Source organism: Canis lupus, chromosome 10, assembly GCF_003254725.2.
Source record: "Canis lupus dingo isolate Sandy chromosome 10, ASM325472v2, whole genome shotgun sequence".
Classification (NCBI taxonomy): Eukaryota; Metazoa; Chordata; class Mammalia; order Carnivora; family Canidae; genus Canis; species Canis lupus.
Genome location: NC_064252.1, coordinates 68289751 through 68317033, shown reverse-complemented (window position 1 = coordinate 68317033; position 27283 = coordinate 68289751). Strand labels below are relative to the sequence as shown.

At 44.0% G+C, this 27283-nt stretch overlaps 1 protein-coding gene across 1 annotated transcript; it reads left to right on the top strand.

Moving 5' to 3' along the window:
• Positions 1 to 8917: 8917 nt before the first annotated feature.
• Positions 8918 to 25319, top strand: CNRIP1 (cannabinoid receptor interacting protein 1). Its single transcript, XM_025470068.3, has 3 exons — positions 8918 to 9128; positions 11171 to 11321; positions 24767 to 25319. Exons 1-3 carry the CDS (start codon positions 8950 to 8952, stop codon positions 24929 to 24931), a joined length of 495 nt encoding a protein of 164 aa, XP_025325853.1. The 5' UTR covers positions 8918 to 8949; the 3' UTR covers positions 24932 to 25319.
• Positions 25320 to 27283: the final 1964 nt, after the last annotated feature.

Genomic DNA, 27283 nt, shown 5'->3' with positions numbered 1-27283 from the left:
CCTCTACAAAATTAGACAGGGTCTAGTGACCATGTAGGTCTAGTGGACGAGGGTTATCAGTGGTGATGGGCTTACCAGGCACTGTCCTTAGAGTTCAGGCACCAGACTTGGGCCATCTCCACTCAAAGTCCCCTTCCATCATTTATTTTTGTTTTTATATGTTCTTTTGCCTGACCAGAGTCTTCACTGGTCCTCCTTTAGGAAACAGCACCCCTTCTGGATACTGATTCTCTCTCTCTAATCATTTTGGTGCTAAGGGTTCTATTTCTAGTTATTCCTGAGGTCCAGCTGATACTTTTCCTCATCGATGTGCTGTTGCATAGACTCTTCCTTTGGTTTTCATCAGATACCTAGTCCGTCTTTACCTAAACTGGTTAGAACTGAGTTCCTTGACTTGTGAGCACTTGCAAATTCATCCTAATTCAACTGTGCTATGTGTCATGGTGTAAATAAAAGAACAGGAAATTATGGCCTGACTGAAACACAAGACATGCAAAAAAAATTAGAGAATTATGTAAGAGAGCACATAAATATAATTATCATAGTAACCATGTCTTGGTGGTGTATTAAGTGGACATTAGCTAAAGAACATTTCGAAAGCAATATTCTAGGGCACCTGAGTGGCCCAATGGGTTAAGTGTCCAGCTCTTGATGTCTGCTCAGGTCTTGATCCCATGGTTGTGAGCTCAAGCCCCATGGAACATTCACACCGGGCATGAAGCCTACATAAATAAATAAATAAATAAATAAATAAATAAATAAATAAATAAACAAGCAATATTCCATTTGTGAAAAAAATTATTAAAATGGCCACAACACTTGCGTGTTAAAAGACATCTATTAGTTATTATCATACGCTCAGCATTAAACCCCCACCAAACAGAGACAATCTACAATATTGTGCCATAGACAGACATTCTGTCATTGTCCTATGAAAATCTGAGCTACACTCTCTTGTTGGACATCTGAAAGTTTAAGTATGATTCAAAATGTCGACATCCTGACATTGAAGAAAATTTCAAAATATTTGAACAAATGGAAAAACGGCAAGAGGGGAAAAGATCAACCCATCTCCATCCTTGTCATTTGCATTAAACACAGTGAGAAAAGCGAGGGGCCATTTTTTTAAAAAGCGTTCCTATTGGAAGGGAAAATACGGTGATGGTTTGAACCTATCACAGGAGACTCGGTGAATGCCCTGCTCTGGTTTCTTCTGCATTGAACTAAAGATTTTTGCAGTCAAAGAAGAGAAGATAGCTTCTCCGAGACTCTAAAAGTAGTTGTATAACCTTCACCTTTTGGAAGGAATCTATAAAGCAAAAAATATTGCTCTAAAATATTAGATGTACTCTTGCGGTGCCTGGGTAGCTCAGTAGGTTAAGGCTCGGACTCTTGATCTTCAGTCAGGTCTTGATCTCAGGGTTGTGAGTTCAAGCACTGCATTGGGCACCTACTGGGCATGGAGCCTACTTAAAAAACAAGCAAATAAATTAAATTAAATTAAATTTTAGATGTACTATAAATACCATATTCATTTTGTACTAGATTTTGACTATGACTAGATTTTATTATTAATTAGAGCTATCCATGTCCATCTTTTCCTCTTGTAGTTTGCCACTGCCCCCAATATTCCAATTAGTTGTCAGTTGACTATATTGTGATTGCTCTAAGACTTCGAAGGAAGGGAATATTGGTGAGGGCTGGGCCACTCAGTAACAGCTTTAAGGAGAAGGCAAGACTTGACTTGGGCTTTGGTGGATGGGTTAATTACTAATAATTCTGAAAAATTAATCATTCACTGATTCATTCAACAAATATTAAGCACCTATTATTTGCTGTGCTCATTTCTAGGTACTGGGAAGAAGGTTGTAATAGGATAAAATCCCTGCCCTAAAGGTATTTACATGCTGGTAAAAAGTGTACAAGTAGACAAGTAAATGTATATTTTATAATTCCAGATGCTGACAAATGTTCTGAAAAAAATAATAAAGTAGGGGCATGGAGGCTAAATTTAGGCCTTTCTAATGAGCAACATTTGGTCCTGAATGGAGAGAAAGAAACAGGCAACGCAGAAGTGCAAAAGAATAGCATTACAGGGATTTGGGAGGAGGGGAGAACAGGAACTTAGTTTTTCAAAGTTTGAGTTGGGGAAGATGAAAACATCCTAGAGTTGGATGTCAGTGATGCTTGCACAATGATGAATGTTCTTAATGCCACAGAACTGTACACTTTTTTAAAACGGGTTAAAATGGTCAATTTTATATTATGTGTATTTTAACCACAATTGCTTTTTAAAGGTCTGTATTAATAGCAGAACAAATGGAAAGCCATCTCTATGAAATCTAGCTTTCATTGAATATTTATTTACATTTGTGAAGAAAAAGTGAGTACTGTTCTCCTGGTTGGTCACAGATAACATCGATGGCAGGAATCAACAAATGTTTTATTTGGATGTAAATTCTCAGGCTAAATTGGCCCAGAGCAAATGCAAGCAAGAATTGATGTTAGGATCAGCATCCCTGAGCCAGAGTCTGCACAGTAACTGTGTATAAAGGTAATTCCCCCAAGAGTCCAGCAGACCGACAGGAGGCCCATTGCTGGTCGCCGTGACTACAAAATCCTTTGGGCCTAACGTAGGGTGTGGATTCTTTGGGATTGGCCTAGGAGAACGGCTTTGACTTCAAGTCTAGCGAGTGAAACTAGGAGAGGAAGTCGTCTAAAGTCTAAAATAGAGGGTAAACTAGTTGAGATCTCTGATGCCAAGTCCATCTGAAGCAGGAGGAGTCTGGTACGTCATAAATTACTGACACTGATTTAAAAAAAAAAAGAAAGAGGGCAGCCCAGGTGGCTCAGCGGTTTAGCACCACCTTCAGCTCAGGGTGTGATCTCGAGGTCCTGGGATCGGGTCCCATGTCGGGCTCCCTGCATGGAGCCTGCTTCTCCCACTGCCTGCGTCTCTGCCTCTCTCTTTCTCTGTGTCTCTCATGAATAATAAATTAAAAAATCTTTAAAAATAAATAAATAAAAAATAAAAAAAGAAAGAAAGAGCTCTTATAGATGTCAAACTGTAGCTAAATATGGATTAAATGAAAAAGAAAGCAGCCAAGAGTACTGGGATTGGACTTTATATATATGCACATGTATACACACACACCTACACACACAGCTACGTCTTGTGTCATAATGCTGATTGCTTTTTGAAGTCTATAATATGAATTTAGCCCAAAGAATGGACCGTGAACATGGAAAATTATTAGCTTGATTCCTCTACCATGTGCACCATTCACTTGGGCTAAACTTACCAATCTCTAAAAGAAGAGCAATAACGGTGGCCCTGTGGATAGACAACGTTTAAGGACATCAGATTTGAGGTAATAACACTAGAGACCTTAGAATCTAGTAACATATTTTCAAATAAACAAAAATAGCTACAATTTATTAAGTATCTATTATGTGACTGATACTCTTGCTTTACACAATCTCATTGGATTCCATGAGCATCATATATGTTACCACTATCATTAAACAAATGAAAAACCTGGGGACCTCAGAGGTTAAGTAGCTTGGGTTGTTCAAGGTCACCAGCTTATAATCAGCAGAACAAGAATACAAGCACAGATCCGTTATACTACATACCCGTGCCCTTTGCACATTTGCACAGGAAATATTCCGTTCTCAAAATGTTATCCTCAATGCACAGCATCCACAACACCTCACATTTGAAAAGTAATTTATTTTTTCAAATGCTTTCCATATTCTCATTTGATTCTCATAGCATTGGGAAGGATGTATTTTTTGGGGGGGGGATGTATTTTAATTCCCATTTTATACATAATAAAAATTGAAATGCAAAGATTTTAAGTGCTTTGCATAAAGAAACCAATTAGTGGCTGAGTCAGCAATCAAACCGAAGTCATCTTACTCCACACCCGACGCTCTTTTCTTTCTTTTTTTTTTTTTTAAGATTTTTATTTATTTATTCATGAGATACACAGAGAGAGGGAGAGAGAGGCAGAGTCACAGGCAGAGGGAGAAGCAGGCTCCATGCAGGGAGCCCAACATGGGACTCGATCCTGGGACTCCGACGCTCTTTTCAATACGCAGATGGAAGTTGACTTGAGACTGGGATTGCTGACCAAAACGCGGAGGAAAACAGTAAAATTTCCAAAAAGACTTTAAAATAATTTCAAAAGAGTATCACCCTCCTTCCAGTCCCTATCCACCAGAGTCACCAACATTATGTTTGCTGTGTACCTTCCAATTTTTCAAAAGGATAAATAAAAAACATACACACATTTATATGGTCTTAAAATTGTTAGTGTTTTGAAATACCATCATACGATAGATGCATTTGCAATCAGATTTTTTTTTCAATTTATGTTACTCCAGATAAATCACTTGGATCTAATTACTTTTCAAGATACAGGAGAATTTACATATGAATGTGTTTAAACTAAGGACAGAAATTCAACTCGACAGATATTTATGGAGCACCTACTATGTGCCAGGCACTGTTCTGTGCATGCTGGGATACAGCAATGAACAAACCAGACGACGTGCTTGCCCTCGAGCTGCCAGTCTGCCACCGTGTAGCCACCTCACTTCTATCATGAAGAGTTTTAGCAGGGGCAGCCCGGGTGGCTCAGTGGTTTAGCGACACCTTCAGCTCAGGGCGTGATCCTGGAGACCCAGGATCGAGTCCCACATCGGGCTCCCCACAGGGAGCCTGCTTCTCCCTTTGCCTGTGTCTCTCTTTCTCTCTCTCTGTGTCTCATGAATAAATAAATAAAATCTTCACAAAAAAAAAAGAGTTTTAGCGCATGTGTTTGCCAGTACAGCATACAATTTATTATGTTAACAGTGTCATAAATTCTACAGCATGGGCATATAAGAATTTATTCAGCTGTTTATTTCTCGGTTGACATTCAGTTTATGCTTTGTTTCGATATTTACAATCAATGCTGCAATTGATACCCAAATTGCATATCTCCAATGTCATTCCTTTAGTTTGGCTGAAGGATTGGTTTTATTTTTTTTATTTATTTTTTTTAATTTTTATTATTTATTTATGATAGTCACAGAGAGAGAGAGAGAGAGAGAGAGAGAGAGAGAGGCAGAGACACAGGCAGAGGGAGAAGCAGGCTCCATGCAGGGAGCCCGACGTGGGATTCGATCCCGGGTCTCCGGGATCACGCCCTGGGCCAAAGGTAGGCGCTAAACCGCTGTGCCACCCAGGGATCCCTGAAGGATTGGTTTTAATAGGAGGATTGTTGACTCAACAGTATGTATGTGTGCGTGTGTGTGTATATACACATAGATACACATATAGTTTAATTTTTAAATTTTTAATTAAAGTTGTTTATTTTTATTTTTTTAAGATTTTATTTATTTATTCATGAGACACACACACACACAGAGACAGAGACACAGGGAGAGGGAGAAGCAGGCTCCATGCAGGGAGCCCGACGTGGGACTCGATCCCGGATCCCATGACCATGACCTGAGCCAGAGGCAGGCGCCCAACCACTGAGCCACCCAGGTGTCCCTAAATTTTTTATTTTTATTTATTTTAATTAAATTTTAATTTTTAATTTTTAAAGTAACCTCTACACCCAACATGGGGCCTGAACTCACAACCCTGAGATCAAGAGTTGCATGCTCTACCAACTGAGCCAGCTAGGCACCCCATTTATGGTTTAACTTTTAGTAAATTCACTACTTTACTTCTAATAAAAGGTGGTAGCCACTCTATTTTTCCACCAGCCTATGACAGGGCTGATCCCTACATCTTTACCCACAGTGAATTTTAACTCTTTGAAAATTTTGCCAGGTTGATAGACAAAAACATTTTATATTATTGATTTAGTCTACATTCCTCCAGCTTTTTTAGTAGAGATAGCTGAGCATCCTGAAACATGTTTATGGGCCATGTGTATCCCCGACCCCAAACCTTAATAATAGTGGCCGATATTAGAGTCAGGCACCGGAATGTGCATCGTCTCATTTGACTATCGCAATAACCCTACCAGAGAGCCAGCCTCTGCTTTCCTCTACCCCTTTTACAGATGAGAAAAACTTTCCAAGCGGTTGTGAAATTTTCCCAACGTCACACAACTGGCAAGGTGATAGAGTGAGGATTTTAACAAGTCTGACTGGAAGGCTTCTGGGTTCAACTACTACACAAACTGCCTCTGCTGCGGAGGCACATTTTCAAGTCGTTCCCTCCAGCCTTATTCCCTCCCTCTCAGTGAAGTCTGAACGATTCGGATAAACACAAATATTTGATGGGTCCCTTTGCAGAAGACCCTACAGTAGGCATTATTGGGTGACCTGACAAAAGAGCTCCTGTCCCCAAAACTTATACACGTTTTGTAAAGAACATATATATTAGTTTTTGTTTTGTTTTGTTTTGTTTTTAAAGAGTGAGAGAGAGAGATTTTACTGGGACGCATGGGTGGCTCAGTGGTTAGGCGCTTGCCTTTGGCTCAGGTCATGATCCGGGATCTGGGATCGAGTCCCCTGCGTGGAGCCTGCTTCTCCCTCTGCCTGTGTCTCTGCCTCTCTGTCTCTCACTCTGTGTCTCTCATGAATAAATAAATAAATCTTTTAAAAAAAATAGATTTTACTTAATGTCAACGACGATGGTATGATCAGCAAATTTATCGATGTAGAAAAGCGAACCATTACACAAAACCCTGAATTTAACACCAAAGAGTAGCGTGGGCAAGATTGCAAACTCTGAAACAAGAATGAAACCTGATGTATTTTTGTAAAATAATGTAGCAAACAAATCATCTTCGAGATGATGGTTTTTCTAAAGAGAAGCAATACTAGCCTGATTGAATGAGGGCTGCCGTGCAGACGGGTCCCGACGCACTAACCTCACTAACCTGCCCTGGCCTTGGCCAGGTGAGCTCAGGGCCCCGGTAACTATCCAGGCAGGCGGTGCTGAAGCCCGCGAAGCCGTCCCCCGTGGAGCCCAGCACCCTGGGTCGCCAGCTGTCAACCAACCTCTCCATCCCATCCCGCGCATCTCAGATCTGCCGAGTCGCAAGGGCCGCCCCGCCAGTCATCTTGCCCCCAATCCCTCCTCTTGGCCTTCGTCACCAGCGATGCCTCAGGCACCTGCCAGTTGCCTTTTACAGGGTTAATCGCTCACCTTTCAGGATCCGTGTAAATATATGTGACTACACCGTGTCAGTCTTGACCCAAGAATATGCATAAGAGAAATACACACCTACAGAAGGTGCAGCTCCTGGAATGTGTGTATATATATACATATGTATAATATATATATGGTCATCATGTAAATCATATATATACGATTTTTTTCTTGCATATATATATATTCATTATATAAATCATATATATATGATTTTCTTTTTCTTGTATGTATATATGATCATATAAATCATATATATATTATTTTCTTTTCCTTTTTCTTGCATATATATAGAATCATCATATAAATCATATATATGATTTTCTTTTTCTTGCATATATATGATCATCATATAAATCATATATATGATTTTAATTTTCTTGCATGTAAATCATATGTATATGATTTTCTTTTTCTTGCATATATATAGAATCATTATATAAATCATATATATGATTTTTTTTCTTGCATATATATAGAATCATCATATAAGTCATATATATGATTTTCTTTTTCTTGCATATATATGATCATATAAATCATATATATGTATTATTTTCTTTTTCTTTTTCTTGCATATATATATTCATCATATAAATCATATATATGATTTTCTTTTTCTTGCATATATATGATCATCATATCAATCATATATATGATTTTAATTTTCTTGCATGTAAATCATATGTATATGATTTTCTTTTTCTTGCATATATAGAATCATCATATAAATCATATATATGATTTTTTTCCTGCATGTATATATGATCATCATATAAATCATATATATATGATTTTCTTTTTCTTGCATATATATAGGATCATCATATAAATCATATATGATTTTATTTTTCTTGCATATAAATCATATATATGATTTTCTTTTTCCTGCATGTATATATGATCATCATATAAATCATATATATATGACATTGCTTTTCTTTTTCTTGCATATATATGATCATCATATAAATCATATATATGATTTTGTTTTTCTTTTTCTTGCATATATATGATCATCATATAAATCATATATATATTATCTTGTTTTTTTCTTGCATATATATGATCATCATATAAATCATATATATATATGTGATTTTCTTTTTCTTGCACACATTTCTAGTCCAGGGTCTCTTTCAGGGCGCATTATCTGGACCTGCGCCTTCCCGCGGCCATTTCCCCTAAGCCTTGGAAAGACTCGTATTTCCTGAAATTTAAATCACTGGCTAGTGAGTAGCGGTTTCCTGCAGCGTCTCCCCTGCCCGCGCGGCCTCCTCCTCCTCCCGGGCCCGCCCGATTCGCCAGCTACGGCTTCCGCAGGCCTCGGCGGGCGGAGCAGGGCGGCGTGGGGAGCCCGAGCCCCTGCACTCCGCACCCCTGCACCCTGCACCCCGTAGCCCTGCACCCCTGCACCCCTGCACCCCGGAGCCTGGCACCCCCGCACCCCTGCACTCCTGCACCCCGGAGCCTGGCACCCCTGCACCCCGGAGCCCGGCACCCCGCACCCCTGCACCCCCGCCCCGCACCCCTGCACGTCTCCAGGAGGAGCCCCACGTCCCCCCGCGGCCGCAGGGATGGCGGCGCGTAAACAGGATTAAGTCCCCTCCGGCCGCGCCGCCCAGCCCGGGCCTGCGGGCCGCGCCCCCGAGCAGCGCGGCGGATGCTGCGGCCCCTGCAGCCCGCGCCCCGAGGCGGGCCCCCCCGCGCCCCCCGCGGCCCCCGCGCCCCCCCGCGCCCCCGCGCCGCGCCCCGCCCCGCGCGCCCCCGCCCCCGCGCGCGCAGCCATGGGGGACCTGCCGGGCGCCGTGCGCCTCTCCATCGCGCTGCGCATCCAGCCCAACGACGGCCCGGTCTTCTTCAAGGTGGACGGGCAGCGCTTCGGCCAGAACCGCACCATCAAGCTGCTCACCGGCTCGTCCTACAAGGTGGAGGTGAAGCTCAAGCCCAGCAGCCTGCAGGTCGAGTGAGTAGGCGCGGCCGGGGGGGGGGGGTCCCCGGTCCTGCCCCTGCCCCTGCCCCTGCCCTGCGCGTGCCCCCACCTCCCCTTCTCGCTCCCGTCCACCCATCGCGCCCAGGGCTGTTTCCAGGGCGGCAGGAGGCCAGGCTGGGGGGCGCGGGGGGGTCCCTGTCAACGTGCCACCCCTGGTGCCCAGGCCTCGGCACCCCCCTCCCCATGCCCGGGGCTCCCCGCTGCTCCCCCTGCCGCAGTCCGCCCACCGCCGGAGCCCGGCTGCGCAACGAGGCGCCTCTGCGCGGGGAGGTGGGTCCCCGAGGGATGCTCCCTCCTCCCCAGGGATGCTCCCCCCTCCCGCGGCCGCGACCCCGGGGCATGTCTGCTCGTCCTGCAGGCTGTCCCCCCTGCTCCCCCCGGGGCTGCCTGTTCGTCCCGGTGACACGGCGCCATCCCTGCAACCAAAGGATGTCTCTTGGTTTGTCTGTGGCGGCGGTGACCTCTCCCGCCCCACCCGGGCAGCGGGGGGCCAGCCCCACACCTGGAGCCCTAGCCTGGGAGGCCCCGAGCCCCCTGCACACCTTCCAGAGCCGCAGGGCCCGCGGGCAGGGCTTCATCCAGGGCGGTGTAGGCCTTCCAGGTGTCAGGCCCTAATCCAAGGCCCTAGAACCCCACTGCGAGGTGGCAGGTGCTCCCCACCCCTGTGTCACCAGCCCTGCAGCCGCGTGCATGGGTTACCTTCGCGCTTCCCCGCGTTCCCTGCACTTCCACATAGCCCGGACTTTTCCTGTCCCTTCTTTCCTAGCAACCTCTTCTCCCAAGTTATCTATCCTATATCTCATTTTCTTCACGGTGGTTCTCTATGTTTTAAACTAATCTAAAATGAATCTGTGTTAAGGACGGACTAGGGATGCGCTCAGAGGTGGAGCGTCTGTCTTGGGCCCAGGGCGTGACCCTAGGGTCACGGGATCAAGTCCCGCATCAGGCTCCCTGCATGGAGCCTGCTTCTCCCTCTGCCTGTGTCTCTGCCTCTCTCTGGCTCTCTCTCAGGAATACATAAAATCTTTTTTTTTTTTAAATGACAGGACTATTTTTTTTCTCTTCACACTGTAATGTTTTTAAGATTTTATTTATTTGGGAGTGAGAAGCTGTGCAAGAGGAGGGGGGAGGGGCAAAGGGAGAGGCGGACCCTACTGAGCAGGCAGCTGGTTGTGGGACTGGGTCCCGGAACACGGGGATCACAACCTGAGCCAAAGGCAGGCACTTAACCACCTGAGCCACCCAGGTGCCCCTGCACTTTGATTTTTATCACGGATTTTTCATTGCCCTAACCTAGTAGTTCTTAAGCTTGAGTGTCAGAATCACCTCAAAGGCTTCTTAAAACACAGATGGCCGGGCCCACCCTAAAATTTCCAGTTTACTATGTCTGGGGTGGGGCTTAATATTTTGTTTTCTGATACCTGGGCAGGTGATACTGACACTGCTGCTCCAAGGACTAAACCTGGAGAATCCCTAAGTTAACATAAAGGAATGATGCCAGTGAGAATTTCTGTTTGTGCGGCCCTAGATCACGGGATCTCTGATTCTTCGAACAGAAGAAATCATTAAAGAACGAGTTCAGTGGTTTTTCAGTCGTACCTGCATGTTGGAATCACCTAGAGAACCTTAAATTAAATTTACCAGTGGCCAAACCAGACCTGACCATATTGAATTCTAAGTTCTAGGGTTTGAGATGAGACTGGGGATGGGCACGTTTTTAATAGCTCCAGAGATAAGAAACTATAGAGGCGAATGATAATCCAGCTCCACCTTGGACAAGTGTTCTGGATGAGAATACTAAGGTCAGTCCAGAGAGATTAAGTCATTAGTCTATGGTCACATGACTGGTAAGTTGGAGAACTCAAGCGTCTTCTTCACCTTTCAGAACTTTCCTCCCCATCAGATGACCCCTTTAGCCAAACCCTGTAGGATTCCGGCCTAGGGTTATGGTCCAAACCAGGACAGGGTGCCTAAGTTAATTCCTACCATATATGGTCACCTCACGTCCATTGCAGGAACATTTCCATTGGTGGCGTGCTTGTCCCTCTGGAGCTGAAGTCGAAGGAGCCAGATGGGGACCGAGTTGTTTATACGGGCATATATGACACAGAAGGTGTGGCCCCAACCAAGAGCGGAGAACGGCAACCCATCCAGATCACGATGCCGGTAAGGCCCGCATGGGGGTGTCGGGGCAAACGGAAACCGTGGGGGAAGAAAAGTCGGTGTCTCCCCTTAGGAAAAAAAAAGAAATATCATGAAACTATGAAATATTATATTAATGCACAGCTTCATATTGGGGTCTATTTGTCCGTAATATCCCAATACAATTAATTAAATAATCCATGCTTCTTCAATGGTCAGTTCCGTAGTAATTTCTTATATGGCAAAAAAATCAAATCTCTTTCTACACTCTATTCCGTTGATCTGCTATTCTTATGCTAATACTGTACTGTTTTAAGTATATTGCTTTTATAGTATGTTCGTGTATTTTGTAACTGGCCGCCTTACCGAACTTGCTTAATTCTTCGTTTAATCTTAGGCTTTTCAGATTGGCAGTTGTAATCTACATACAACTATCATTTTCTGATTCTTCTTTCTAGCCTTGTGGCATTGGCTGATGTTCCTAGAATAATGTTGCTTATTAATGATGGGAAGCGGCATCCTTGCCTTCACGGTTTCACTATTAGGTACAATGTTAGTTTTAAATATTTTATCATGTTAAAGCATCCTTTTTCTAGCTCATTAAGAGACTTTTTTTTTTTAAGATTTTCTTTATTTGAGAGAGAGACAATTAACCAACTGAGCCACCCAGGCGCCTCGAGACTTTTTTTTTTTTTTTTTTGATTGGGAGATGTGTTGAATTTTATCTAATTTATTTTCTCATCTATGGAGAAAATTTGTCTCCTTTGATACGTTGATGTAATAATTATATAACATGCTACCCTTTATTTCCTAAAACAAACCATACTTAAAAATTAAGTATTTTAAAAAATATATCACTAAACTCAATATGCTAATATTTTATTTAGGGTTTTTGGATTTCTGTTTTAGTTTTTTGTTTGTTTGATTCATCAACAAATATATGGAGATAGCCTACCTGTCAGGCAGCAGGAGAGTATCAATGAACAAAACAGACATTTCTGGCTTTATGGAGCTTCTAAACCAGAGTAGGAAAACAAACTTTACATGATTATCGATAATAAAGGAAATGATTTTATCATACAAAATATGCTTTTTAAAAAAGGGTGGTGGTACCCTTGGAGCATATGCCAAGGGTTGTATTCTAATCCAAAATTTTGGGGATAGTTTTTTTGGAGAAATGAATAAATAATTAATGAGAATTTGAGAGTTGAGAGAAGAAGGAACACTTGGTATAAGGGTTACAAATTGTTGATTGATTATTTTTTGACCCTTAAGGGGATGATACTCATTATGTGATGAAGAAAGTCAGATTTTTGAATACTATCATTTAGGAATACACTGATAGAACTGAAGGCTAACAAGTCCCTGTAGGATTTCTTTTTATTGGGCACAGATACAGAGAGGAGGACTGGGAACACATCCCAGCATCTGAAAAGATTGACATGGTTTTAAAAAAATGTGAAATAACACAAGTTTCAGAAATCTGAGCAAATTTTTAAAGCAACAGTAATCCTCACATTCTGACCCAGTTCATTTTCAGATTCCCTTCCACATTTATACATTTTAGCTTTGCAACCATTTTATTACGTCCAACATTCTATTTGTCCATTTTATTTGTCCAACATTCTACATATTCATTGTTAGAATTTCAGTGACAACCTAAGACTCTGTCATGCTGTTCCGTAATGATCAGATTACTCCCCAGATGTTAGATATGTCAGTTGTTCTCATCATAAAAAGTGCTATCATGAATAATTCTGTGCTACTGCTTCAATAGGAGTAAAATTGTTCGGTCAAGAGAGATGCATTTTACAGCTGTTCCCACATACCGGCCATTTCAGGTATTTTTACAACGTGTTGTACGTGCCATTTTACAGCGTTACTAACAACAGAGAAACCTAGTGGCTTTGCTCTAATTATGATAACATTGGGAATTACTTTAAAAAATAAATTTCCTAATTTAATTTTTACGATCATTTATAAGAATGAACATTTATTTCAACATTTAATTTTATTTGTGTGTGTGTAAATTGGTTTTTTCATGTTTTGTTAATATTTCTATCAAAGATTATTTTTTACAAATCAGAGTCGTGAGGCGCACCTGGGTGGCTCAGTTGGTAAACCTCCAACTCTTGATTTCAGCTCAGGTCATGATCTAGGGGTCGTGGGATTTAGCCCTACATCTGGCTCTATACTCAGTGTGCGGAGCCTGCTTGAGTTTCTCTCTCTCTCCCTCCCTCTGACCTTCCCCCTACTTGTGTGCATGCACAATGCACTCTTTTTTCCCTCTCTGTCCCAAATAAATAAAACCTTAAAAAATCAGAGTCCTAGTAAAGATCTTTTTTAAAAAATCTGTCGTATCTGTCATATTTCTCCCAGTATTGCTTTGGTTACATTCTCCATTGTGTAGAAACATAATTACATCTCTCACATTTTCCTTTAGGATTTCTTCTATTTAAATTTGAGAAAGTTATTTTTCCACACGGTTGGCACTCTATTTTGATTTTTCCGTAATTTTAGATTTTGTTATTTGCTTTCCCCTCGTTCAATCTTGATTTATATGTTTATAGTTCTGCATCCTCTTACAAAGGATTTAAGATGGGATTAGCATTTTATGAGTCCCAATAGTAAAGCCTAGGTTCCTACATATATTGTCCATGACCAAAAGCAGCAAGTGATTGACAGCTGATTTTTCCAAGAGTGATCACATGGCTGTTGGTAAGAGCATTGGCCGTGTATTTGTATCTTATCTGCAAGAGGCTGATTCTAAGGAAAACAATAGAAATTAGAGAAGGTTTCCTGATCCAGTCAGCAGTTCTAATGTTAAATTCGAATTTTATTCTAGTAATGAAAGACCCACGTGGCCTTGAACCTATTTTATGACTTTTGTCATCAATGTTTCAAGCTTCAGTATTGTAAATTACAGACACTACCACACTTTCAGAGACAAGGAAGTCATGAAATGTCTGAGTAAACTAATTAATTAAGCAGGGGAACCCAGTAAGGGAAGCTGAATTAAAGGTATACAAGAGCAGCTTCTTAAGAGTGTAAAGTTACGTCAAGGTATTTTTTTTGGGGGGGGGGCACCTGGGTGGGTCAGTGGTTGACCATCTGCCTTTGACTCAGGTCATGACTCCAGGGTCCTGGGATCGAGTCCACATCGGGCTCCCCGCAGGGGACCTGCTTCTCCCTCTACCTTTGTCTCTGCTTCTCTCTCTGTGTCTCACATGAATAAATAAATAAAATCTTTAACAAAATAAAAATAAATTTTTTTTTAACTTTTAAATCATTAGCTAAATAATGCTGAGACTAGGGATCCCTGGGTGGCGTAGCGGTTTGGCGCCTGCCTTTGGCCCAGGGCCGATCCTGGAGACCCAGGATCGAATCCCACGTCGGGCTCCCGGTGCATGGAGCCTGCTTCTCCCTCTGCCTGTGTCTCTGCCTCTCTCTCTCTCTCTCTATCATGAATAAATAAATAAAATCTTAAAAAAAAAAAAACTAAAAATAATGCTGAGACTATTGGCTACTTGGGGGGAATGTCACTGTTACTCTTTCCCGATACCGTACTCTAAAATATATTCCAGTTGGATCAAGGGGCTAACTGTAAAAAGCCAACTTTTAAAAAACTTGAATGAAAAGAAACAGGAGATGGCCAAAGCTAAAAATTAAAAGCTTTGATTACATGCACTCTAAAATTTCTGTCAAACATCCTAACGGTAAAGTAAATCTTCATTAAGAGGATTTAAATTAAAAGGCAAGTAGCAATCAGTGAAAAACTTGTCCGTAGCGTGCTCGGTCTCCCAAGCTACTCGCCCTGGGTTTCGGCCGCGGCCCCTGCAGACCGGGTTTGCGGCCTGCCCTTTGCTGCCCACTGAGGCTGAAGGCAGGAGGTCCTTGAATGATCTCTGACTTGGATTGATGGCAGTTGATCTCTTTATTCAGATCATTCCAGGGGCCCCGGTGCTGGGAGTGACTCCAGCGATACCAGCTCTCAAGCTCTCAAGCTCCGTTTCAAACGGCAGCGTTGGCTTGTTCCTTAACGTGACCGGTGCCCCATGCGGCACCTCCAGGGGGACACGCCAGGTGGAGACTCTGCACCAGTCCCACTGTTCCCCTCTTGCTGGCTCTCGTCAGTGGGGGACGGGGTGGAGGGAGTTTGGGGGAATACAGCAAGGAGGCCTTGTGATGAGGCCAGGTGTGCGGAGGTACGTAGCCCTACCGGGTCCTCCCAAACACAAGAGTGGTTCGTTTGTGTCAACTCGGTGCAGTCATTTGGCAAGATCTGTAACTTAATATACAAAGAATTCTTCGAAACCAGTGAGGGGAAAAAAAATAACAATAGGATAGGGAAATGGGAAAGTAAGCAAAAATAAATAAATAGGCAATTCACAGAAGAAGAAATACAAATGACCAATAAATATATATTTTTAAAATATTTTATTTATTTATTTATTTATTTATTTATTTATTTATTTATTTATTTATGAGAGACACAGAGAGAGGCAGAGACACAGGCAGAGGGAGAAGCAGGCTCCACGACTCGATCCCGGGACCCTGGGGTCACGCCCTGGGCTGAAGGTGGCGCTAAACTACTGAGCCACCAAGGCTGCCCCTCAATAAATATATTTTTAAATGGCTTAATTTCACTACTGGTGAAAATATACGTGTAAATAGTGCAATGCTAATTTCCACCTACAGAATTGGTCAACTATTAAAAAAAAAAATAACACCAGTTGTTCAGTGCTGGTGTATTTCTTTAGGAAATAGAGTAATTTTTGTAAATTGATATTGTGTCTTACAAACTTGCTAAATTCACTCATTAATTTTTGTAGCTTTTTATTAGATTGCTTAGTATTTTGTGCAAACAGATGTTCACCCGTAAATAGAAACAGTATTACTTTTTCTTTTTTTCTTCCTCTTGCCATAAGGTACTGGCTAGGACGTTCAACACAGTGCTGAAGAGGAATAGTAAGAGCTGATGTTCTTGCCTTATTTCCCATCTTATAGGGAAAGAACTCAGTCTCTTACCACCAAGGGTGATGTTAACTACAGTTTTTTAATTTTTGTCCATGCCCCTTGGGCAGATTGAGGAACTTCCTTTCAATTAGGAGTTTGCTGAGAGGTTTTTATCATGGATGGATGTTGAATTACCAAATGCTTTTTCAGCATCTATGGATATGATGATAATGGCTTTTCTCCTGTATTTTTGTCAATATGGTCTATTACAGGGATTTAAAAATATTGAACCATCTCTGAGTTCCAAGAATAAAACTCTCTTGGTACTGTTGTAAAAGCCCATTGCTGGATTTGATTTACTCATATTTCAAGCAAATAAAAAGTAGAAACAAATTTTATGCATAAGCTCATGAGGAATTTTTGTCTACAATTTTGCTGATAACATCTTTGCCAAGTTTTGGTGTTAACATTGGCTTCATAGAATGAACTGGGAAGTATTCTTCCTCTGTGGTCTGAAAGAATTTATGTGGAATTGGAATTTTTCCCTTTAATATCTGAATTTATCAGTGAAGCCATTTGGGCCTGAAATTTTGTCTCCAGGAGGATTTGTAACAACAGATACAATTTCTTTAGTAGATGGAGGTTTACTGATAGTTTGAATCTTGCCAGGAATTTGTCCATTTCATTAACTGTATTGGCATAAAGTTCCCAATTTAAGGTCTTTAGGATCTATAGTGATTGCATCTCTTTCATTCCTGATATTGGTCATTTGTTTTCTCTTTTTTTGCTCAGTTTTTCTAGGGGCTTATCGGTTTTTAAATTTTACTATTTTTTAAAGTAGACTCTCCCCACCCAGTGTGGGGCTTAAATTCATGACCCTGAGTTTAAGAGTCGCATGCTTTACCAGCTGAGCCAGTCAGGTGCCCCTGGAGTTTATCAAGATTTAAGACATTGTCAAAAAACCAGATTTTGGTTTCATTACTTTTTACTTATTCTTAGTTTTTTCCTCTAGAGTTTTTCCTTATAGTCTTATTTATCATTATTTTCTTTTCTATTTCACTGATTTCTGTTCTTTTTTTTTATTTCTGTTCTTTATCATCATTCTTCTCCACTAGACTGAGTAAAGTTAAGAGGACTGGCAATGCCAAGCGCTGGAGAGGATGTAGAGCAGCTAACGCACTCATTGCTGGTAGGACTGTAACATGGTGCAATCACTTAGGAAAAGTTTGACAGTTTCTTATAAAGTTAAACATACTTTATAATTCTCAGAACCTTTTGTCCTATCTATTCAATAAGAGAAATGGAAAGCATCTATCTACTCATAAAACTTCAAGCAGGACAGGAGCAGAGAGGCTGTGAATCCAGTAGGAATCCATAGGTCATACCACACTAAAAGCCACAGATGCTTATTATACTGAATTTGTTCACCGATGAGGTGACATCATGTCTCTACCAATAAAATCATGTTTTTCTGTGCTCTCGAGTCAATGGATTTCTGAGGGACCTAATTCTTGGTGAACTTCCTATGTCTCTAAGTGGCATGGTGAATGGGACGAAGTATCCTAGTGATTCTAGGCCATTTGGTTCTAAGACTATAGAAGTTATTTTAAAAAATAAAATAAAAAATAAAATAAATAAATAAAACAAACTTTGGGGGTTCCTTGTTACTGAAGATGACGGATGAATCTCTTCTCCTTGGAATCCAAGGATTCTCTTCCATGTCAGTTGTAAAATAAAAACGTAAAATAAAAAAGTCTGCAACTTGCAGGACGCTAAGAAAAATAATACATCCAGGTCTATAGTAGAGTGTCACTTTTAGAATACCAGAGACTGGGCAGCTTAAACAACAAGCATTTATTTCTCACGGTCTTGGAGGCTGGAAGTCCAAGACCAGGGCACCCGCAGGTTCGGTGTCTGATGAGAGCCCTCTTGCTGGTTCAAAACAGTTGCTTTCTTGGCTGTATCCTCACATGAAAAAGGACATAGAGATCGTCCATCCCGTGTCTGTTTTTAAAAGGGCATTAATCCCATTCATGAGGACTCCACCCTCATGACATACGAATTTTGGGGAGATGCACACGTTTAGTGCATGGTAGTGTCCTAAAGCATCCTACACATGACAATCCGTATATGTTCTCACTCAGAGAAAAATTAACCTCTAACAAATTTCCTTCTAGAAGCAGTTTGGTACAGTGATCCTAGTTTCTAGATAGGAATTAGGGATCCCAGGCAGCCCCAAAGGCCCAGCGGTTTGGCACCGCCTTCAGTTTGGGGCGTGATCCTGGAGACCCGGGATCGAGTCCCACGTCAGGCTCCCTGCATGTAGCCTGCTTCTCCCTCTGCCTGTGTCTCTCCCTCTCTCTCTTTCTCTCTCTGTCTCTCTCTCTCTGTGTGTCTATCATGAATAAATAAATAAAATCTTTCAAAAAAAAAAGTAATTAGGAATCCTAAGTTCTTGACCTTCTCCTCTCATTAGTCGGCTGCATAGCCTAGACGTAGGGCAGTCACTTAACCTCTCTGAATCTTAGTTCTTTCATCTGTGAAACAGGGAAGCTAAAACTATCAAAAGACCTAAGCAGAATGGCCCATGTAAGGTGTTGTATAAAATACAGAATGCCATGCATTTGCACAGAATCCTACCTGTGTGTGCATTGCATCACACAGGCCGACTGGGTAGGTTTTCCTTGGAAGGCACAGATGGGTTGGGAGGGAGTAGAGAGCCTGTGTAGTTGCTTCTGTTCTTTAAGAAGAATGTCAGCTTTCGGGACCCCATCTGCTCCTTACATTCGAGGAGAAGAAATTCTGAGCCAGGTGGTGAGGCATCCATCCTGGAAATAGAACTCCAGAAGAAAGAAAAGGAAGAAGGCTCATGCCTTAGAACAACTAAGGCACAGAAAAAATATAGGCATAGTAGGCGGCAATTAACTACAACATGACCTGGGGTCCAACACTAGTAAAAGAGAGACAAACCGGAATAGAAGCACCTAAACCTCCCATATCTGTAGCTCTCGCTGTTGCCATCAGCAGATTTCTACGCTGGTCTCCTGTGTCCCTGAGAATGGTTGATGTAGGAGAGATGTTCGGGTTTGAAGCCGACGGCCAAGAAAGAATTCTTGAGATGTCTTTGGTGCAAAAAGATGGTTTTATTAAAGCACAGGGATGGGCCTGGGGGCAGAAAGAGCCACACTGGGGTCATGGGGAGTGTGGCCCATTATATACTTTCAAGTTGGGAGAGGGTCGGGGAGAGTGGAAGCCTCCCAGGTTTCCAGGACCCTAGGGGGCTAGCTATTGTTAGGAAAATGTCATTTATTACTGTTTAGTAAAAACTCCGTCTCATGAGACTCTTCAGATGTATACTGGGAGTTGTGTGCTTGGAAGATGATCTTGGGAAAGGGAGTAGAGATAAAGGAAGTTTCCAAAGGAATTTTGACATGGTAAAGTTGACTTAAGGACCCTGGGGGTCAGGCTAAGATCGCCTGTTGCCCTTAGCAAAGCATCAGCATCGAGGCCGCTGGGTTCCTAGAGGAAGGTCCCTCTGCCTGTTTCAAGGACTTGTCATTCTTAGGTGTAGGTAGTGAGGGAACTTAATAAGTTCTCTCCTTTGTTTCCCACATCACTGTGACATTCAGACTTTCTTAATTTTAAGGTTGTTCAGACACAGCATCACGTCTTCAGGTTTTTCTCGCCTGTGGTCATCATCATCTTCGTTTTTGTTTTTACAACCAACTTTTATTTATATCCATCTCAAGAAAGGCCTCCGTATTGTTTCTCCCACTTACCTAGCATAGTCTAGAGCTGCTTTGCTCCAAAGATTAATTGGTGTTTGTAAAATATTGTTGTAACGTAATGTAATTCAATTGCACTTAAAATGTGCAGTGCCCTGTGCTGGTCAAATCATGGTAATAATCACAATCCTCATCATCGTCCCTCTTTAAAAATCTTGGTGATTTATAAAATGAGATTTCAATTTGTTCTTCCCACCACTATCCTACTGTCAACAAAGTTGTCATCTTTTCACTGACATGTATATGTATCCTTGATAGAATTCATAAAATGCCTAGGGTTAAGAGGATATGTATGTTATTGTTTTAGAGATGATAAATCCATTTCACCATTTTTAACATTCTTTATGATTTTAAAAGTAACATTTTTTAAAAGATTTTATTTATTTATTCATGGGAGACACAGAGAGAGAGAGAGAGGCAGAAACACAGGCAGAAGGAGGAGCAGGCTCCCTGCAGGGAGCCCGACGTGGGACTCGATCCCAGGACTCCAGGATCACACCCTGGGCCAAAGGCAGGCGCTAAACTGCTGGCCCCCCCGGGCTGCCCAAAAGTAACATTTATTGCAGAAAATCCAAGTAGAAAAAAATAGAAAAACACTCAATTCCTCTAGTTAGAAGCTTTCTTGTTAACATATTTTCATTCTCTTTTTTCCATATGTCTTATTTTATATACTTGAGTTCATACTGTATATAAACTGTATTAATATTTTTCCTGTTGACATTGGTATAAGCATTTTCTCTCATCATTAAAAACCCTAAATTCCTGTGTAATGGTTCCATAAATCCATCATACGGATATGCCACCATTTTCACAATATTGTCTTAAAGTTGGATGGTTAGATTGCTTCTGGTATTTAGGCATTTTTGCCAAATTGATAGGTGAATAAGACCTCTGCGAAAGTTTCTATTTCTTTAATTACTAATAATATCACATTTGAATATTTTTCAGATATTAGCCATTTTTTTCTCTTTTTAATGAATGTGTTCTGTTTTATCCAAATACTTACTAATTAAGTCATATAAGTTTTTATATATACTAAGGGTATTAACTATTTGGTAAAATTTGTTTTAAATACATTTAAATAAAATAAATGTCTCATGAATGAAATGAATGCATGAATGGGAAACAACAGCAAAAAAACAACAAAACATAATTCCATCAGTGTTTCTAACATTAATATGTATCATTTTTTTTTTAATTTTTTCTTTATTTATGATGGTCACACAGAGAGAGAGAGAGGCAGAGACACAGGCAGAGGGAGAAGCAGGCTCCATGCACTGGGAGCCCGATATGGGATTCGATCCCGGGTCTCCAGGATCGCGCCCTGGGCCAAAGGCAGGCGCCAAACCGCTGCGCCACCCAGGGATCCCAATATGTATCATTTTAATTGAATTAATACCAGACATTCTTGTTCATACTTGACTCAGTTCAGGTAACAATGTAGAATAACAGAAAAAAATAGCTATTAAATATTTACACTGAGAATCGCTACATAGACTTCCATGACCTAGATATGCCATGGTTAAGGTCTCAAAGATAGACATTTACTGTTGTTTTTCACAATAAACACTGTGACATCCTTAAGATAAACGAGAAGTGGAATTGCTCTACCCACGTGTATTTATTCCTTTAACCCTTTCCGGCGGCTGTACGACTCCATCCCCGCTAGCCGTGTTTAGGCTGTTTCCTTGCAGCTCACTAAAAATCAATCTTTCTATTTTTGAACCGACATTCAGGGGCAGTTTACATGTAATAAATGCACTTGTTTGAAGCATATTGATCAATGAGTTTTGACAAACATATACATATACTCATGTAACCAGCACCTCAGTCAAGATGTAAAACATTCCCCCCCCAAAAAAGTTCCCTCTTGCACATTTTCATCAATCTTGAATCCCTTCCTCCCGCCCCAGGCTCTGAGTAAACCATGGATGTTTCCTGCTTCCTATAAGCATAGATTATCTATGTACTGTATAGTGATAGAAGATAGATGGATAGATGATTGATAGATAGATAGATAGATAGATAGATAGATAGATAGATGATAGATAAATAGATAGATGTGTGAGTTTTATATAAATGGGATCAAACAGTATACGTGTTTTTCGGGGTCTGGATTGTTTTGCCCAGCACATCTTTGAGATCCATCCTTGTTGCTGCTGCCTGAATCGGTATGTTTCATTTTATTGTTGAGTAAAATGCCATCTTCTAGATACACCAAACTCTATCACCAAGTGTGTGATGAGACTTTGGGCTGATTCCAGTCTGAGGCTATCGTGAATAAAGCTGCTGTATTCTTACTTGTACAGGTTTCTAGGCTGCAAAGCTGTGATTCTTTTTTTTTTTTTTTTTAAGGGGAAGAAGACAGTCTTTCCTGATTTTTCTTTTTTTTTTAAGATTTATTTATTTATTTATTTATTTATTTATTTATTTATTTATTTATTTATGATAGAGAGAGAGAGAGAGTCAGAGACACAGGAGGAAAGAGAAGCAGGCTCCATGCCAGGAGCCCGATGCGGGACTCGATCCTGGGACTCCAGGATCGCACCCTGGGCCAAAGGCAGGCGCCAAACCGCTGAGCCACCCAGGGATCCCCTCCTGATTTTTCTTAAATTTTATTTATTTATTCATGAGAGACACACAGAGAGAGGCAGAGACATAGGCAGAGGGAGAAGCAGGCTCCATGCAGGGAGCCCGACATGGGACTCGATCCCGTGACCCCGGGGTCACACCCTGAGCTGAAGGCGGCGCTAAACCGCTGAGCCACCCGGGCTGCCCGAAGCTGTGATTCTCTAGAAAAAGATACTTTCTTCTCTTACTTGGGGAAAGAGCTGGGGACTCTAGGTAGATCACCCGGTATTTCCAGTCAGGCACATTTCCCAAAGGAAAGGAAAGCCAAACCTTGTTTTGGGATCGAATTAGCAGGATGAGGCAATGGTGCAGGATATAATTTTGAGAGCATCTTGGAAAGCCATCTGGGGAGCACCTGATCGCCCTCCTCCTGCAGCGGCCTCAGGCTGAGGCTCTTATTGCTCACTGCCCTGCCGCCCTCCACGTCTTCTGGCGCCCGACAGGTCTAAGAAAGCTGCCAAGTCAGTCCCTGTCCCCTCCCATGACGGGAGAGGGTCAGAGGAGAAAATAACGACAGGCATCATGCTGCTGAATGCCAGATCCCCTAAATAGCTCCGGGAGGCAGTAGCAGGGTCAGGCTACCCCGCAGGACACTTGAGCACCTGCCCGGGGGCCCCTAGGGTATTCTCTGCCCTTTTCTCAGCTACATGGGAATTGCGTGCTTAGGGCTCAGGCGAGTTCTGTGCCGCGATCTGCAAGGCCCACCTTCTGGAGGCAGAATGCAAACTTCTCGAGGGCAAGAACCGTGCACGTTTTCATGTGTGCAAAGCACGTAGCAGGTACTCGAATGTGGGTCTGGGTTAGTGGATAATCGAAGCCGGAGCCACAGGCACGGATTTCTTTTTTTTTCTTTTTTTTTTTTTTTTTGCATTTTAAAAAGTTTTTAATATGGGAGACAGAGGATCATTATTATGAAACAATTTTCTTTTTATAAATAACTAGGTCTGACACAGTGGCATATCCATGGGGCACACAAGAAACATACTGTGCGTGACATATATATGGTATACACCATCGCCTTATACAGTATCCCTAACTTAAAAGACTGAATTACATTCACTGATTTATTTACCTATAAATAGATACCGCAAACTACTATCATTTAAGATAAAAAAAAAATTGATGTTCAAAGCACTTCTGTAGATAATACAGAAGGTATGTGTTGGCACCATAACCAGATGACTGACAACTAAGCACACAAACCAGAGACGTAAATAATATACTCTCCGTTATGAACAAGTTCTAGTCAAGGCTCCATGTCACATCTAGTGGCTGAAAACTAAAGAGCACCTAGTAAAAGAAAACATATTTAAATAAATGCTTTCCGGGCACGGATTTCTAACGTAGAAACCCTCAACGGTATTTTTAAAAGCTCAAGCAGGGCCTTTGCCAAACACATGCTTCCGAGAAAATATCCTTCCCTGGAAACGAAATTAGTGATGGAAGGGCAGTTGTGTCCTGTGTTTCGTGATTTTGTGTTTATGTTATTTTGCACGACCGTCTTTTGAAATAGAAACCAGGGGCAGCCTGGGTGGCTCAGCGGTTTAAGCGCCTGCCTGCGGCCCAGGGCGTGATCCTGGAGACCCGGGATCGAGTCCCATGTCGGGCTCCCTGCATGGAGCCTGCTTCTCCCTCTGCCTGTGTCTCTGCCCTTCTCTTACACTCTCTCTCTCTATCATGAATAAATAAATAAAATCTTTAAAAAAAAAAGAAAGAAACCAGAAGGTCACCATCAAACACTATCCCCTCTTCTCTTCCTAACCCCCACCCCCTCCCTTCGTGGCAAGCTCAGAAAGCCCGAGATTCAGAGAGTGGTTTCCTTCCGATCGTGGAATTTGGAAAATGGGTTCATCTGGGGAGTCGTGTTTATTAAAGACGGTGCAACAGCAAACGGCACTCGCACGATGGGAATAGGGTCTTAGGGGAAGCATGGCTTGCAGGCAGCGTTTCTGGAAAGCAGCTCGTAGTAAAGGCAATAGCTCGTCCCAGTGGGGGCCTAACCCTTGCAGACCCAGGAGTCCTGACCGTGCGCCCCTGGTTACGCAGGCCCCCGTCTGCGCAGAGTGAGGTCCTTACGGCGCGCTTGTCTTCCCGCAGTTCACCGACATTGGGACCTTCGAGACGGTGTGGCAGGTCAAGTTCTACAATTACCACAAGCGAGATCACTGCCAGTGGGGAAGCCCCTTCTCCGTCATCGAGTACGAGTGCAAGCCCAACGAGACGCGCAGCCTCATGTGGGTGAACAAGGAGTCCTTCCTCTGAGGCCGCCTCTCCCCGACGGTGCGGGTCGGCCCCTTCCGAGGCCCCCTTTCGGGTAACCCAGCGCAGGCCTTCACCAAGGCACCCAGCCTCTCTTGCCCCTTGGGTGCCGATGCCCTCACCGGCCCCGGTTATTCTGCAAGTGTCCGTTCCCTTCCGATGTACCGTCCCCGACGTGAAAGGTTGTGACGCCCCGTCCCCGAGAAGCCCCCACTGTACTAACGCGTCGCTGTCCCTGCGCCCGGCCACCGACCGCTGCGAGGAGCTCGGTGGCGCGGGCCGGTGGCGCCCGCTCCCAACGGTTCGGCTGCAGGGCCGCCGGTGTGTCGTTGCCAAGTTGAGTGATCGCCCTGTTCTTGGTAAATGCTAAATAAAAAGATAAAACACAAAACCATGTGTGTGGGTTCTCTCCCAAGTGTGATGCGGTGGCGGCGCCGTGCAGCTGGGCCAGGCTGCCGGAGAGACCCCCAGGCTGCGCCTCCCGGGGACAGGTCGGGGACAGGTCGGCCCTTCCCGGGGAACCACGATGACTGGAGGACAAGTGTTTCAGAACTCATTAGAACTCTTCCAGGTAACTTCAGGGATTCCTCTGCAGCCCGGTAGACGTGGGCCAAGGCATTGTTGGGGTAACCCGAGGGGACAGCTGTTGTAGGGTCACCTGGCTGGCACGCTCCCGACGTGTCGCATATGATGGGCTCCCTGCGTCCCCCTCCTCTGGGACTTTGTAAACCTGCCTGTGGAACTGTAACGAACTTCTGATAGTTCTTAATAAAGGTATTGGAACGGCGTGCTCCGAGTCTTCTTCTACTGGAGGCCAGAGCCGCCCAGCTGGAGGACCCCGCTCCGGGCCGGCCCGTCCAGGTGTCCAGCTGCGGGGGGGGTGGGGGGACCCCGGGACTGCAGGCAGCACGCTTACCCCAGGGTGGCGGGGCGCTTCAGCAGCGCTCTGACGAGGCTGCATAGACGCTGCACCGGGTGCACCGTCAGACGGCACCGCGCCCCACCGGCCTGCGTCCTCCTGTGATGACCGTCGTGGCTCCCAGGTCGTGGGACAACGTGCTGTCGTGATGGGGCAGGGACGCCGGGAGGGTCGCCTCCTTGCCCGCCCCGGTGCTGTAGCGACGGGCTGGTCCCTGACCCCACGCAGGGAGGATGGAGGCCCTAAGGAGCACAGACATTTCCTCCAGAAGCAGAGGTCGGAGTGAGTCAAGGGAGGTGGGGAGGCGACAGAGCCGAAGTCCCGCGGTGCACGGTGCTGTCGCCATCCCCTGGTGAGCGCAGATCCTGTCGTCCTGCGGAAGGCTGGTTGCGCAGCTGGTTGTGCGTTTGCTCATTTGCTCCCTGAGGCTCCCTGGGGCACCCGCCAGGTTAGGGGGTCCATCTGAGGAGGGCTCCCCGGGGGCACCTGCCGGGTTAGGGGGCCCATCTGATGAGGGCTCCCCGGGGGCACCTGCCGGGTTAGGGGGCCCATCTGATGAGGGCTCCCCGGGGGCACCTGCCGGGTTAGGGGGCCTGTGTGAGGAGGGCTCCCCGGGGGCACCTGCCGGGTTAGGGGGTCCATCTGAGGAGGGCTCCCCGGAGGCACCTGCCGGGTTAGGGGGCCCATCTGATGAGGGCTCCCTGGGGGCACCTGCCGGGTTAGGGGGCCCATCTGATGAGGGCTCCCCAAGGGCACCTGCCGGGTTAGGGGGCCCGTGTGAGGAGGGCTCCCCGGGGGCACCTGCCGGGTTAAGGGGCCCGTGTGATGAGGGCTCCCCGGGGGGACCTGCCGGGTTAGGGGGCCCGTGTGATGAGGGCTCCCCGGGGGCACCTGCCGGGTTAGGGGGCCCGTGTGAGGAGGGCCGCGGAACCGTATTTGCAAGGCCAGCCCCAAACCCGCGGCCCCTCTGGGTCGCTTCCCCGCGGTGAGGCACAGCAACCCCCGGGCTCTGGGCCACCCGTGCTGGGCGCTGAAAGAGAACAGTGTGTGTCTCAATTCCTTTGTTTGTCAAAAAATAACAGTGTGCGTTACGACGGCTGCTAACATAAGCATGAATCCATTCCCCATTTCTGTATTTTGAAAACCAACATTCAGGCACCCCGGGTGGCTCAGCGGTTCAGCGCCGCCTTCAGGTTAGGGCGTGACCCCGGGGTCCCGGGATCGAGTCCCCCGTCGGGCTCCTGCAGGGAGCCTGCTTCTCCCTCCGCCTGTGTCTCTGTGTCTCTCGTGAATGAATAAAATCTTTGGGAAAAAAAAGGAAAAGAAAACCCACGTTCGATTACTGGCACCCAGGTTGAGATAAACCACAGATTAACGCCGGACCGAGGCTTAGGTCTTCTTCCAGAACATCCAGTAGAAAGGCAGACGTATTAGAT

Bases quoted from the DNA above. Each gene is read 5' to 3' on its own strand.
- CNRIP1 (XM_025470068.3), top strand. From the start codon at position 8,950: ATGGGGGACCTGCCGGGCGCCGTGCGCCTCTCCATCGCGCTGCGCATC. The intron at 9,129-11,170 runs GTGAGTAGGCGC...CGTCCATTGCAG, and splicing joins CCCAGCAGCCTGCAGGTCGA to GAACATTTCCATTGGTGGCG. The intron at 11,322-24,766 runs GTAAGGCCCGCA...GTCTTCCCGCAG, and splicing joins CCATCCAGATCACGATGCCG to TTCACCGACATTGGGACCTT.